Source organism: Myotis daubentonii, chromosome 14 (assembly GCF_963259705.1).
Source record: "Myotis daubentonii chromosome 14, mMyoDau2.1, whole genome shotgun sequence".
In the NCBI taxonomy this organism is placed as follows: domain Eukaryota; kingdom Metazoa; phylum Chordata; class Mammalia; order Chiroptera; family Vespertilionidae; genus Myotis; species Myotis daubentonii.
The window spans coordinates 24,390,263-24,402,320 of NC_081853.1; the positions used below are offsets into that span (position 1 = coordinate 24,390,263).

A 12,058-nucleotide genomic window follows, 5' to 3' on the forward strand; every position below is an offset into this window, starting at 1 on the left:
CTCTCACCAGCACTTTGAAATGCCTGGGCAAGTCACTATTTCTCTGTGAGCCTTGGCGTCTGCACATGTGAGGTGGAGAAATGTTGGCATCATTCCAAGCTCCTCTCCTTTCAGTCTGATTTCTTTTCTGGAGGATCTCACTGTATCCCTGATGCCTGTGACCACTTCCTCCATTATGAACCTCCCTCTGGACCCCAGACCATGTTATCCAGTTGCCTGCTTCCTCCACCCCCTCAAATTCAATATCTTCAAGCTGAACTCATAATCTTCATTTCAAATCTGATCCTCTTCTGAGCATCAGTGTCTTGCAGTGATACCACCTTCCATCTAGCCAGGAGAGCCAGAGATCTGGGCAGCCTGCCAGACCACTCTCTGTCCTTTACCACCCCCATGTCCTATGGATTTCCTGTCCTGAACTTCTCTTAGTCCCCCGCCTCTGGATTTCTTCTGCTCACCATCCCAGGCTAAGCTGCTGTGATCTTTCACTTGCTTTACTGCAATAGCTTCCTAATCATCTCTTTGTGTCTACTCTGACCTCCCTTTAATCTGTCCCCATATTATCCAAAGCGATTCTTTGAAAAGCAAATCTGATCATGTCACTCTCCAAATAAAACTAGCAATGTCTTCTTCCCTGAACTCTAAGAATAGTATCCAATTTCCTTATTATGGCACACAGACTTTCCGTGGCCTGGCCCCTGTGCAGTTCCAGCCCCAAGTCAGTCCACATTCCCTCTTGCTTTTGCACCTCGCCACACCTCAAAGGTGCTGCTGGGTGCCCTCCTGCCACAGGGCTTTTACACGCGCCTTTTGCCTGGAAAGCCCTTTTCTCTCTTCTCTTCTGCCTCTTCCACTCCACCTCCATCTCCCTTTTGCCCAGTGAAGTATTTATTCTTTCTTTGGATTTAAACTTAATCATGATTCCTCAGAGAAGCCTCCCTGACCTCTGTAAAAAGGGTTGTCCTACTTGCATTGGGCTCTCATAGCACTGTGTAGTTTTTCTTTGCAATATTTAGTACAGTTGTAATTGTACATTTTCTTGGGTGATCTTTGATAATATCTTTTTCTCTCATGTAAATGTAAGCTCTGTGAGGGCAGGTACCCTATATTTGCTTTATCACCCATTGCATCTGCATCTTGTCTGGTGTGCAAAATACATGGAAGAATGGATGCATGTATGAGTTGTTGTGAAGATTAAAGCTCACATATGTGAGGCAACTGGGTCAGTACCTGACACACAGTAGGCGTTTAAAAAGTAGTAGGTCACTCTTAGTATGGCTCCTTATAGTGTTCTCTTTAATGTGAGTATTCTGCTATCTGATTAAGGCCATGTATCTTATAAAGGCTTTCCCAAATGTCCCATTTAAGTTTATGTCTAGTATAAGTCACAGACCTGCTTAGTGTTCTGCCTGGAGAAGGAATATGAGGGAGGTATGTGATTTGCAATGGGTAATTTAGAGGAGTAGTTCTTAATTTGGGACAGGGGTGGTGGTGAATAACTCCTTGAGAATTTGGTGGAAGTGATGGATCCTCGTCCCAGAAAAATACATATCTGTACACAGGTCTAATATCTAATGTCAGAGGATCTACAGAACACTCAAATCCATTCATAAGTCCTGTTTGGGTCCCTGGCTCAGAGGAAGATAAAGAGAAGGACAGGGCTTAGCCTGCCTGTGAGATCCTGTGGGATTGCTGAGATAAGGAGGGAGATGGCTCATTTCTGCTCCAAGCCAGAGTGGGGCCTTTGCATCTAAAGATACTGCTCACTGATGTCTGGAGCCTCAGCTGGCTGGGAGAGAGTGGGTACCTGTCCCCGAAGAGAATCATGATTCCTCACTGTCCACTTAGCCAACAGCAGCTGCAGCTACTATGCCCGAAGTTCTGACTGTGTGCCCAACACAGAGCTGGTTAGTTATACTTGCTATTCATAATCCTTCCAACACCATACAAAGTGAGTAGTATTGTTCCCATTTTATAGATGAGGAGAAGGGAAATGAGGTAGAGAATGGAATGACCTATTTTCGTGTAAAACACCTTACCTTCTACAGTCAGAATGCTTCATATAATGGAAACAGAAGCATCCCTTTTCTCTCCTTGGCTCAGAGCATGTTATGATAGAGTAAGTAAGGCAGCCAGATTTTGGGTCCCAACTGCAACTTCATGAGCCAAACTTTCTGAGTCTCAGCTCCCTTCTCATGCACAAGTGTACAGGAATAATACCCTCTTCCTTGTAGGTGGCTGTGAGAAATAACAGATGATGGATATAAACAGGCTTTATTAAGTTTTACTCACATGTTATAATTGCTCCCACTATATTTTCTTAGAATAAGTTTGTCAGTTTTCATTTTTAAAAGGAAATTCTTTTCTTTGAACTAACAACAATCTCCAGCTATTCTATTAAAATGGAATTTTGAGGCCCTGAGTCATGCTGCTGACTTTGCCTTTACCAAAGAAAGGCAAACTTCCTTGCCTTTTTGGATTTCAAAAATTGCTGAAGAAATTAGGACTAGTCTGTCTGCTGGAGAAGCCCTCCTGAGATTTGCAGGGTTATCAGTTCAGAAATCCCTAGACAATTCAGGAAGCTTTTACCAGTTTGCTGCTTTCTTAAAATTAAAACTCAATAGCAAATGCATCTTTGATTGGTTTTCTCTCATTTCTTGGCTGACTTATGGTTGTTAAGATGATTGCTAATGCCAAACTTTGTTACTGATAGTTAAAAACAACTGTTACATTATGACTCAATAAACATATTTATGTGTGTCTTTAGATGTATATATACACATATATAACAAACAAAACTTTAACAAAATAATACTTTACTGTGCTTATTTTCTATTCTATTCTGTTTTATCTTTTTTTGAAAAATGATAGTTGTGACCCACTAAATGATTTAGGACTCACAAATAGCTCATCACCTGTATTTTGGACAATGCTGTGTACCCATTTTGAGAATACTGGCAGATAAATGAACTGTACTAGGCATGGTTTCATTAATTTTATATCTACCTGTATCTTTCTGTTTTTGAAGTACTAGAAAGTTCTTCAACTATTTAAGTTTTTGGATTTTTTTAAAAGTAAGCATTTTTTGTATTTCCTTCTAATTTTTTTCTGCCTATTTTTTAAAGACAAAGATTTTACTATATTCTGTTTTATTGTATTATCTATATATATAAAAGGCTAATATGCTAAGTGTCTGTTCAGGTAATGATGTCATGTAGCAACACCTGGCTTCCTCTCCCTAGTGACTAGCCTCCTTGTAGTTTCTGCAGCCCAGGAACACGACTTGCTTTATGGCCAGGTGGAAACACTTTACACTGTAATCAAATGTCTTTGAAGTGTTTTCCCGTGCTTCATCTCATTTGATCCTCACAGAAGTCCTGGAGTAAGTAGATAGGAGACTCGGTAGAATCCTATTTTCTTCTCATTAGCCAGAAAACAGAGATTTAGAAAGCTTAGAAACTTGACCCAACTGAAAAGAAGTAAAAAATGGTGGACCTTGAAAATGACTTCAGGTTTTCTCACTGCACAGAATATAGTCAAACACTGCTGCAGTTTAATATTTTACCCTTTGTTCTCCCTGCGTGATCTACAATAATAATCTGCTTCATGTTGATATTTATTGCTGTGTTGCTGACAATTACCTGAAAGAGAAGTTGGGGTAATTCGCTGGGCTGGAAAAGTTTAGCTAAATCAGAAAGCTGGTCTAATTAAGCAAATTTGTTCTATATCTATAAAAGGCTAAGTTGGCTTGTGCACGCGTGATACATATAAAGCTTTCTCTGGCGCCAATTGCACACGTGTGTTTCCATCTGTCATTGTCAATTGTGAATTTGGTTGACACTTCTATTATAGAGAAAGGGCGAATAGCAATATTAAAATATTTCTTCCAATTAATTTCCTTTCAGTGTGCACGAATTCGTGCACCAGGCCACTAGTTTAAGCATAATAGTATTATGCTCTATATCAACACCCTTTTAAATTGATACATTTGATAATTTTATCAAATTTTACATTTATATTTTTATACTTATTTACTATTAGGAGCTTCTTTGTGCATGAAATTCCTTCCCTCCTTCCTATTTTGAATTATTTTCTTACACTTCTAGATGTAGAATTACTGGGTTGAAGAGTTTGAACATTTTAAGGCTTATAATCAAAAGTTACCCATTTGACACTTGGCTTTTGGGGCTAGGGAACCCTGATTTTGTAGTGTTTGCTTATTTCATGATGTCTGTAATCCCATCACAGCCAATTTCAAGCCACCATTGTGAAGTCACATTATTTGGAGATGGGAAGAGAAAGCAGGCTCTCGCAAACTGTCTCTAGCACACCACTGTTTATAACTATTGCCCCAAATTGCCAATTTTCTCTCTTGCCAACAATGTACCCTTATTAGCATTGAATGTTGTATACATTTGGTCAGTTGAAAATGAGCATTGTTTAAGTTCTTATTTCCCTCAATAAAATGTTGATTCCACTTACAAGTCATGGTGGCACCATATTGTTACAACAAATAGTTCTTGTGTTTGCATTAAAAACAGCCTAAATAGTTACCCCATTGCCAATCTTTTTGGAAAGTTTGTTTGAGTCTTCTGTTTTCTTCAAAGCAGTTACAGAAGATGGGATGTTTGGGAAATGTTTTGTAATTTCAAAAACATTAGGCCTTAATTCTAGGGCTTTAGAATCTTTAAACGAGAGCAAAAGCATTGGTATGCTTTTAGTGGGCTCTTCAATTAGCAATCTTTGCATCTTGGCAGTCATCTGTTACATCACCGGGCATTAGAGATTTAAGTAATTTTCTCACACTTTCAAAACTTGTAATTTCTTTTATGCATTTTCTGTTATAGCAAATGTTTAGGTAATAGCCATTTGTCATGTTTTATGGGATTAGGGTAAACATTTCTCAAAGACACTCAAGCTGACAATTTCCCTCCTTCCCTTTCTCATGTTGTACTTTTCCAGCACATTGCTGGGTGGATCATAGACAGATCATGACTGGACCACTTCAATAAGTTGTATGTTCTCAGCCAAGTAGAAAAAAATATTTATTTCATAAACCTTTTAAACAAAGTATTTTTCCAATTACATTTTGCTTCTTTCTACTGATTTGTATCATAAAAGGAAGTGATTTGTACAAGTGCACACAATGCATTTGCAGCAAAGCCAGTTCTAAAACCCAGAACTCCTTGTTAATGATCATTTCTGATGGCCATTTAAAAACTTTTTATTGACTACCCAAATAGTTCAGCTGGCTTGCTAGCATTGTGCTGACTAATTTCTATAATAGCTGAGCTTCCCAATTTAGTTTCTAAAGCACTTAATAGGTTTCGGAGTCACTTTAAAAAAAATCAAAGGATTATTAACTGATGTTCAGCCTAGTGTCAAATGAATCCTGTCATTTTTCTGTCCAGATGCTTGCCTCATGTGAGTAGGAGGGTTACTTCAAAGCATTTTCACGCTGACCTCCTTTTATGGGTAAGTGATAGATTTCTCTTCAGCAGTTCATTCCTTTTCTGTAGTTCATCTTAGGTCATGTTGCTCTAAGAACTTATTCCTGATCTTTTCTGCTCAAAACAAAAATATTTCTTTTTTTCTTACCTTCGTATCTCTTTGTCTTTATATTTAGTATCAGAAATATGCTCTTTTTTTGAAATTAGGCATCCATTTGTAGTATCTACACTAATAAAAGACAAAGATGCTAATGGACCATACCTTTGCTATGCCCTAAGCCATCTATTCTAATAAAAGGATAATATGCTAATTAGACTGGACATCTTCCGGATGTCCTTCTGGACAAAGCCACAGTGGCCGAGGCAGAGGCGGTTAGGGGCGATCAGGCCAGCAGGGGAGAGTAGTTAGAGAGCGATCAGCCTGGCAGGGGAGAGCACTTAGAGGGGCGATCAGGCCAGCAGGGGAGAGCAGTTAGGGGGCAATTGGCTGGCAGGGGAGCAGTTAGGGGGCAATCAGGCCGGCAGGCAGAGGTTAGGGGCAGTCAGGCCAGCAGGCAGGCAAGCGGTTAGGAGCCAGTGGTCCAGGATTACGAGAGGGATGTCTGACTGCCAGTTTAGGCCTGATCCCTGGGATCAGGCCTGGACATCCCCTGAGGGGTCCCGGATTGGAGAGGGTGCAGGCTGCGCTGAGGGACCCCCCCTCCCATGCACGAATTTCATGCAACAGGCCTGTAGTCCTATATAATACAGCCGAATATGCTAAGTGTTCAGTTGTTCCACTGGCCATTCAACCAATCAAAGCATAATATGCTAATGATATGCTAAGGCCACTCAACTGCTTGCTATGATGTGCACTGTCCACCAGGGGACAGACGCTCAACGCAGGAGCTGCCCCCTGGTGGTTAGTGCACTCTCACAGGGGGAGCACCTCTCAGCCAGAAGCCGGGCTCACAGCTGGCGCAGAAGCAGTGGCGGGAGCCTCTCCTGCCTCCAAGGCAGTGCTAAGGATGCCTGACTGACGGCTTAGGCCTGCTCCCTGTGGGCTCCCGAACTGCGAGAGGGCACAGGCCAAGCTGAGGGACCCCTCCCCGCCCCACCACCACTAGTGCAAGAATTTCATGCACTGGGCCTCTAGTCTGCCTGTATAAAATGCCTGAGTGATTCAGATAAACAACACTGAGGCCTGGAGGAGCTGACTAATTTTCCCTAGGTCACTCATTGACATAGGGGCAGTCCTCAGAATAGTCTCTGCAAGTTCTGTTTTTAAAAGTTTTCTAGATACTAATGCTATATCTTCCCATGGAAAAAATAAATCTCTATGAATCTGTTTATATTGAATTAAATATGCATCTGTTTGCATTTAATACATGAAAATCTACTAGACAAAACACTTCAGTCTTGGGAATAAGAAAATTTATAGTGGAGAAGGCAGCCAATATTTTTAAGAATACCTTTGAAATAACGCAGTAATTATCTGATAAGACAATAGTAAGACATTTCCAGAGATTCATTGAGCTCATATGAAGACTATTTAATTGTTATTTAATAGAAAATAGAAAAAAGTTGTGGTACATCAATACAGTGGAATGCCATTCAGCCACTACTGACAGTGGTTGTAGAATGACATTAGTATGGAAGAGAGTTCATAATAGAATATAATAGATACAAAACAGTATTTTTAGCATGATTCCATTTTTGTTTAAAAGTTGTAATAATTAAAATATATTTACGTAAAGAATAAATGGAAGTTATACACCAACGTGGTGTTTCTCTCTGGATGGTGGCCTTCCTTCTTTCCTTCCTCTCTCTCCTTCCTTCCCTCCCCCTTCCCTCTCTTCCTTCTCTTACTTTCTGTCTTTCTGCTTTTTTTCATGTGAATATTGGTTAAGCTCCTTCTTTGTGGCTGACACTGTACTCAGCACTGTGGTAAATAAGTGGAAGTGTTTGGGCTGATCCCATTCTTACAGAAATAACTGGATCTAAAGTAATCAAAAGTTTATCTGCCATGTTTCTATTTAACCCACGGGTATACCTATAAAGGACACCTGTGGGTTAACTTACGGTTCTCTGCCAGCTATCTTTCCTTCCTCCTTCCTTTCATCCTTCCACTTATCATCCATCCATTTATCTGTCCATCTGTTTTCATCATTCAATAAGCGTTCACTAAGTATCTGCAATGTATCTATAAACTGATCATGGAAAGATAAGATACTCTTCTCTAAATGCTCATTGTCTGTGTGTGTGTGTGTGTGTGTGTGTGTGTGTGTTTGTTTTAAAGATGTTTAGAGAGAGAGGAAGGGGAAGGGAGAGGGGGAGAGAGGGTGTGGGGGGGACATCGATGTGAGAGTGAAACAGGATTGTTCAGCTGTCTCCCGCACACCTCCTACCGAGGATTGATTCCACAACGTGGGCATGTGCCCCAACTGAGAGTAGAACTGGTATTCCTTCAGTGCACAGGACAATACCCAAACACCCGCCAGGGCTGTCTTTTTTAAAAAAAAAACTTTTTATTTTGGAATAATTTTAGATTTATAGAAAAGTTGCAAAGATAGTGCAAAGAGTTCCCATATTCCTTCACCCTGTTTTTTTGTTTTGTCTAATGTTACCATCTTAAATAACCATGGTACATTTATCAAACCAGAGGAACCAACATTAATACATTACTGTTAACTAAACTCAAGACCTACTCAGATTTCACCAGTTTTCCAATAACATCCTCCTTGTGTTCCAGCATCCAGTCCAGGAGACTACATTGCATTTTGTTGTCAGGCCTCCTCTTTGGTCTGTAACAGTTTCCCAGACTTTCCTTTTTATCCAAAAAAAAAAATATATATATATATATATATATATATATATGATTTCAGAGAGGAAGGGAGAAGGGGAGAGAGGGAGAGAAATAAGAAACATCAATGATGAGAGAGAATCAATGATTGGCTGCCTCCTGCACGCCCCTATTGAGGATCAGCCATAACCCAGGCATGTGCCCTGACCGGGATTCTAACCCTGACCTCCTGCTTCATAGATCAATGTTCAACCACTGAGCCACACTGGCCGGGCTAATGTTGTCTTTTTTATTATTAGACTGGGGTTACGGGTTTTTGGAAAGAAAACAACTGAGGTGAAACACCCATTTTATCACATCATGTCAAGGGGTACCTGATATCCACATAGCATCCCTGGTGGTGTTAATCTTGATCACTTGGTTAAGTAGTGTTTTCCAGGTTTCTCCACTGCAAGGTTACTATTTTTTCTTTGGATGTGATTCACTAACTCCAACTGCTCTCACTGAGGAGAAGGATTAAGCTCTGCTTCTGGAGGGGGCATGCATCTACATCTATTGTTTGAAAATCTAAGAGGAAGACTTGTTCCTTTATCTTTACGTATTTACTTATCCATCATTTATTTATGTCAGAATGGTCTCATAGATATTTATTTTGTATTATGGGTTATAATCTCATATGACGTTATTTTGTTTCCCATATTGATCCAACCTTGGCCATTGAGAGTTCTTTGTTCTTTTTATCAGGGTAAAAAGAAAACACCACTTTTAAAAATTTATCTTTATTGTTTAAAGTATTACAGCTCTTCTCTTTGTTTTTCCCCCCATTGATCCCCTTCATCCCACAACTGCCCCTCCCAGGCCTTTCAGTTGGCTTTGGTGTCCCCTTGACATCCTATCCTTTTGTTTATTTAGCACTTCCTTCCTTTCTAATATAGAAGATGCTCCAGGTTCCTCTTGTGTTTTTCCTGCCTCCGCCCTAGAATTAGCCACGTGTCCAAGGAGCCCTGATTCCTTTTATTGGAGAATGGTATTTAGAAATCAAGAGCTAGGTGCTCAGCATTTATTGTCGTTTGAGAGAAAGGAGACAGAAAAAGTGAAAATGTTATGTGTAATGTTCAAAATGCTGTGGAAGCAGAGAGAACAGAGTGACCACTTTAGGCACGGGGAGTCATCACTGAAGAAATGGTATTTGAAGTTGAGTCAAGTTTTCTAGCAGAGGTCAGAGTTGTGGGAGTAGGAATAGTAATCAAGGGCATCTGACTTCTTAATTTGATCTGACTATAGACTTACAATGACAATGATAGTGGCCCTGTGATGTTCTCGTTATATAAAAATTAGCAATTTTCACAGATTGTCTCTTTAGGAGAGGTTTTTTCTATGTGAGCCCTGACAGTTGACAATACTCCCTCCCTCCCTGTCTTCCTTTCAGTCTTTCTTCCTTTTAAACGTATCTAGTTCCTACTCTCTGCCAGGCCCAGTACAAGGTACAGGAGTACAGAGAAGAATTTGATAGCTCTGTCATCAAGAAGTTCTGTCCTCTATACCTATATCATTTTACTTTCTTCTCTTCCCTATAGCCCTTCACCAAGTGTCTAATTATTAATGCTTTTACAGAACAGCATAAAAAATGAAGAGTAAGTATTAGCAATGTCTGTATTGTGAATCTGTATAAGACTTGACTCATTCAGAAAGTCTTTTATGTTCACAGATAACAGTTGGTGTATATGATCCCTGTAACTTAGCCCAATACCCTGGATGGCCTTTGAGGAATTTTTTGGTCCTAGCAGCCCACAAATGGTACAGTATTTACATGTGACTGTCTTGTCTGTCTGTCTGTCTATATGTTTTTGACAGTGTGTCTGCCTATGTCTGCATTTTTTTTTTCCACTTCTGGCACACAAACCAGGTGGGAGTCAATAAATCAGCCATGTTCCAATTTCCATCAGTGGTGAGCCTGTTATGGAGCTGCAGACTATGACCATACTGTATATTAAAGATGTTTCAGAATATGGCAGGGCAAGTAGCCAAAGGTCCTGACCCTGAAATTCTTCAGTCCTCTCTTCAGCTTTCAGATAGGATTATCCTTTTGCTTCCAGCCTTTTTTTTCCTACCCTAAAATAATTTAAAAGGAGGGTACTTAAAAAGCCAGTATACATTTGAAAAGATGCTCAACATCATTGATCATCAAGGAAATAAAATGAAACACTAATCCTATATAATAAAGAGGTAATATGGAAATTAACCCCCACTCCCTCACAAGATGGCTGCCTGTGACTAGGCCAGCAGGGTTGTAGTGAGGGACGGCCAAACGACTGAACAGCAGGCTGCGTGGGGCGACCAGAGGGGCCGTGAGGGGCAACCAGGCCGGCAGAGGGGGGCCGTGCGGGGCAACCAGGCCGGCAGAGGGGGGCAGTTGGGGCAACCAGGCCGGCAGGGGGGGGGGCAGTAAGGGGTGACCAGGCTGGCAGGGGGAGCAGTTAGGAGCGACCAGGCTGGCAGGTAGGGTGCAGTTGGGGGTGACCTGGCCGGCAGTGGGGGACAGTTAGGGGTGATCAGGCTGGCACACAGAGGCAGTGAGGGTTGATCAGGCCAGCAGAGGGGGGCAGTTAAGGGCGACCAACCAGGCAGGCAGGTGAACAATTAGGAGCCAGTGGTCCAGGATTGTGAGAGGGATGTCTGATTGCCAGTTTAGGCCTGATCCCCGGGATCAGCCCTAAACTGACAGTCAGACATCCCCAAGGAGTCCCAAATTAGAAAGGGTGCAGGCTGGGCTGAGGGACCCCCTCCCCCCTCTTCCCCCTCCCCCATGCATGAATTTTGTGAACCGGGCCTCTAGTCATTAATAAATCACAATACCAAGTCTTGTTGAATATGTGGAGCAATTGGAACTCTCAGACACTGCTGGAAAACTGGCAGTATCTATCACAGTTAAAAATATTCATAGCTCAGCAATTGTACTCTCAAGTATATATCATACGTAAATGCTCACTCAGATACAAGCAAAACACATATCAAGAATGTTTATGGCTGGGAGGCTCACTTTGTTGGAGCATCTTCTCGTACACCAAAAGGTTATGAGTTTGATTCCTGATCAGGGCACATATGAGAGGCAACCAATCAATGTTTCTCTCTCACATTGTTTTTTTCTCTCTCCCTTCCTCTCTCTCTAAAAATCAACTAAAAATAAAACATATCCTTGGACAAGAATTTTTTTAAAAAACAAATTTTAAAAATATAGAATATATATTTTTTCCATGGATTTTTAGGGAGAGAGGAAGGGAGAGGAATAGAGAGAGAGAAACATCAATGAGAGAGAAACATCATTGATCGGCTGCCTCTTGCACACCCCCTACTGGGGATGGAGCCCACAACCCAGGCATGTGCCCTGACTGGGAATCAACCGGTGACCTCTTGGTTCATTGATTAATCCTCAACCACTAAGCCACATAGGCCGGGCTGTCGCAGCATTATTCTTAATAACCCCAAACGGGGAATAACCCGTATGTCATTCAGTAATGACATGGAGTGGAATAAATTGTGGTGTATTCATTGCAATGGAATGCTTTGTTACAAATTTTAGTGAACTGCCGATACATGTATCAATGTAGATGAGTTTTAAAAACATGTTGAGTGAAATAAGCTCAATATAAAAGAATATATACTTGGAAGTTAGAGTAGTAGTTACTTTTGAAGGGGTGGTTAATAACTGGGAGAAGCCATGAGATAGGCTCCTTTATATTTAAAAGTTGTGTACTTGAGTTTGTGGCTACTTGACTTAAGTCAAAATGTTTACTTTAAAAAAATGAAGGTAGCTAAGTTATAGATTGTC

At 40.9% G+C, this 12,058-nt stretch overlaps 1 protein-coding gene across 8 annotated transcripts in view; it reads left to right on the forward strand.

Annotated features, from left to right (window-relative positions):
• ATG7 (autophagy related 7) overlaps window positions 1-12,058 on the forward strand; it is a 246,801-nt gene that overhangs the window by 42,173 nt on the left and 192,570 nt on the right. For 7 of the 8 annotated variants that reach the window (XR_009448517.1, XR_009448518.1, XM_059663587.1 and 4 more), the window contains exon 8: window positions 9,938-10,026. Coding sequence is in view for 6 of the 8 variants with exons in the window: in XM_059663587.1 (XP_059519570.1) it covers window positions 9,938-10,026 (89 nt within the window). In the remaining 2 variants the exon portion in view is untranslated. Of the gene's footprint in view, window positions 1-5,408; window positions 5,473-9,937; window positions 10,027-12,058 lie in introns of all 8 variants that reach the window. The other variant, XM_059663592.1, reaches the window with a different exon arrangement.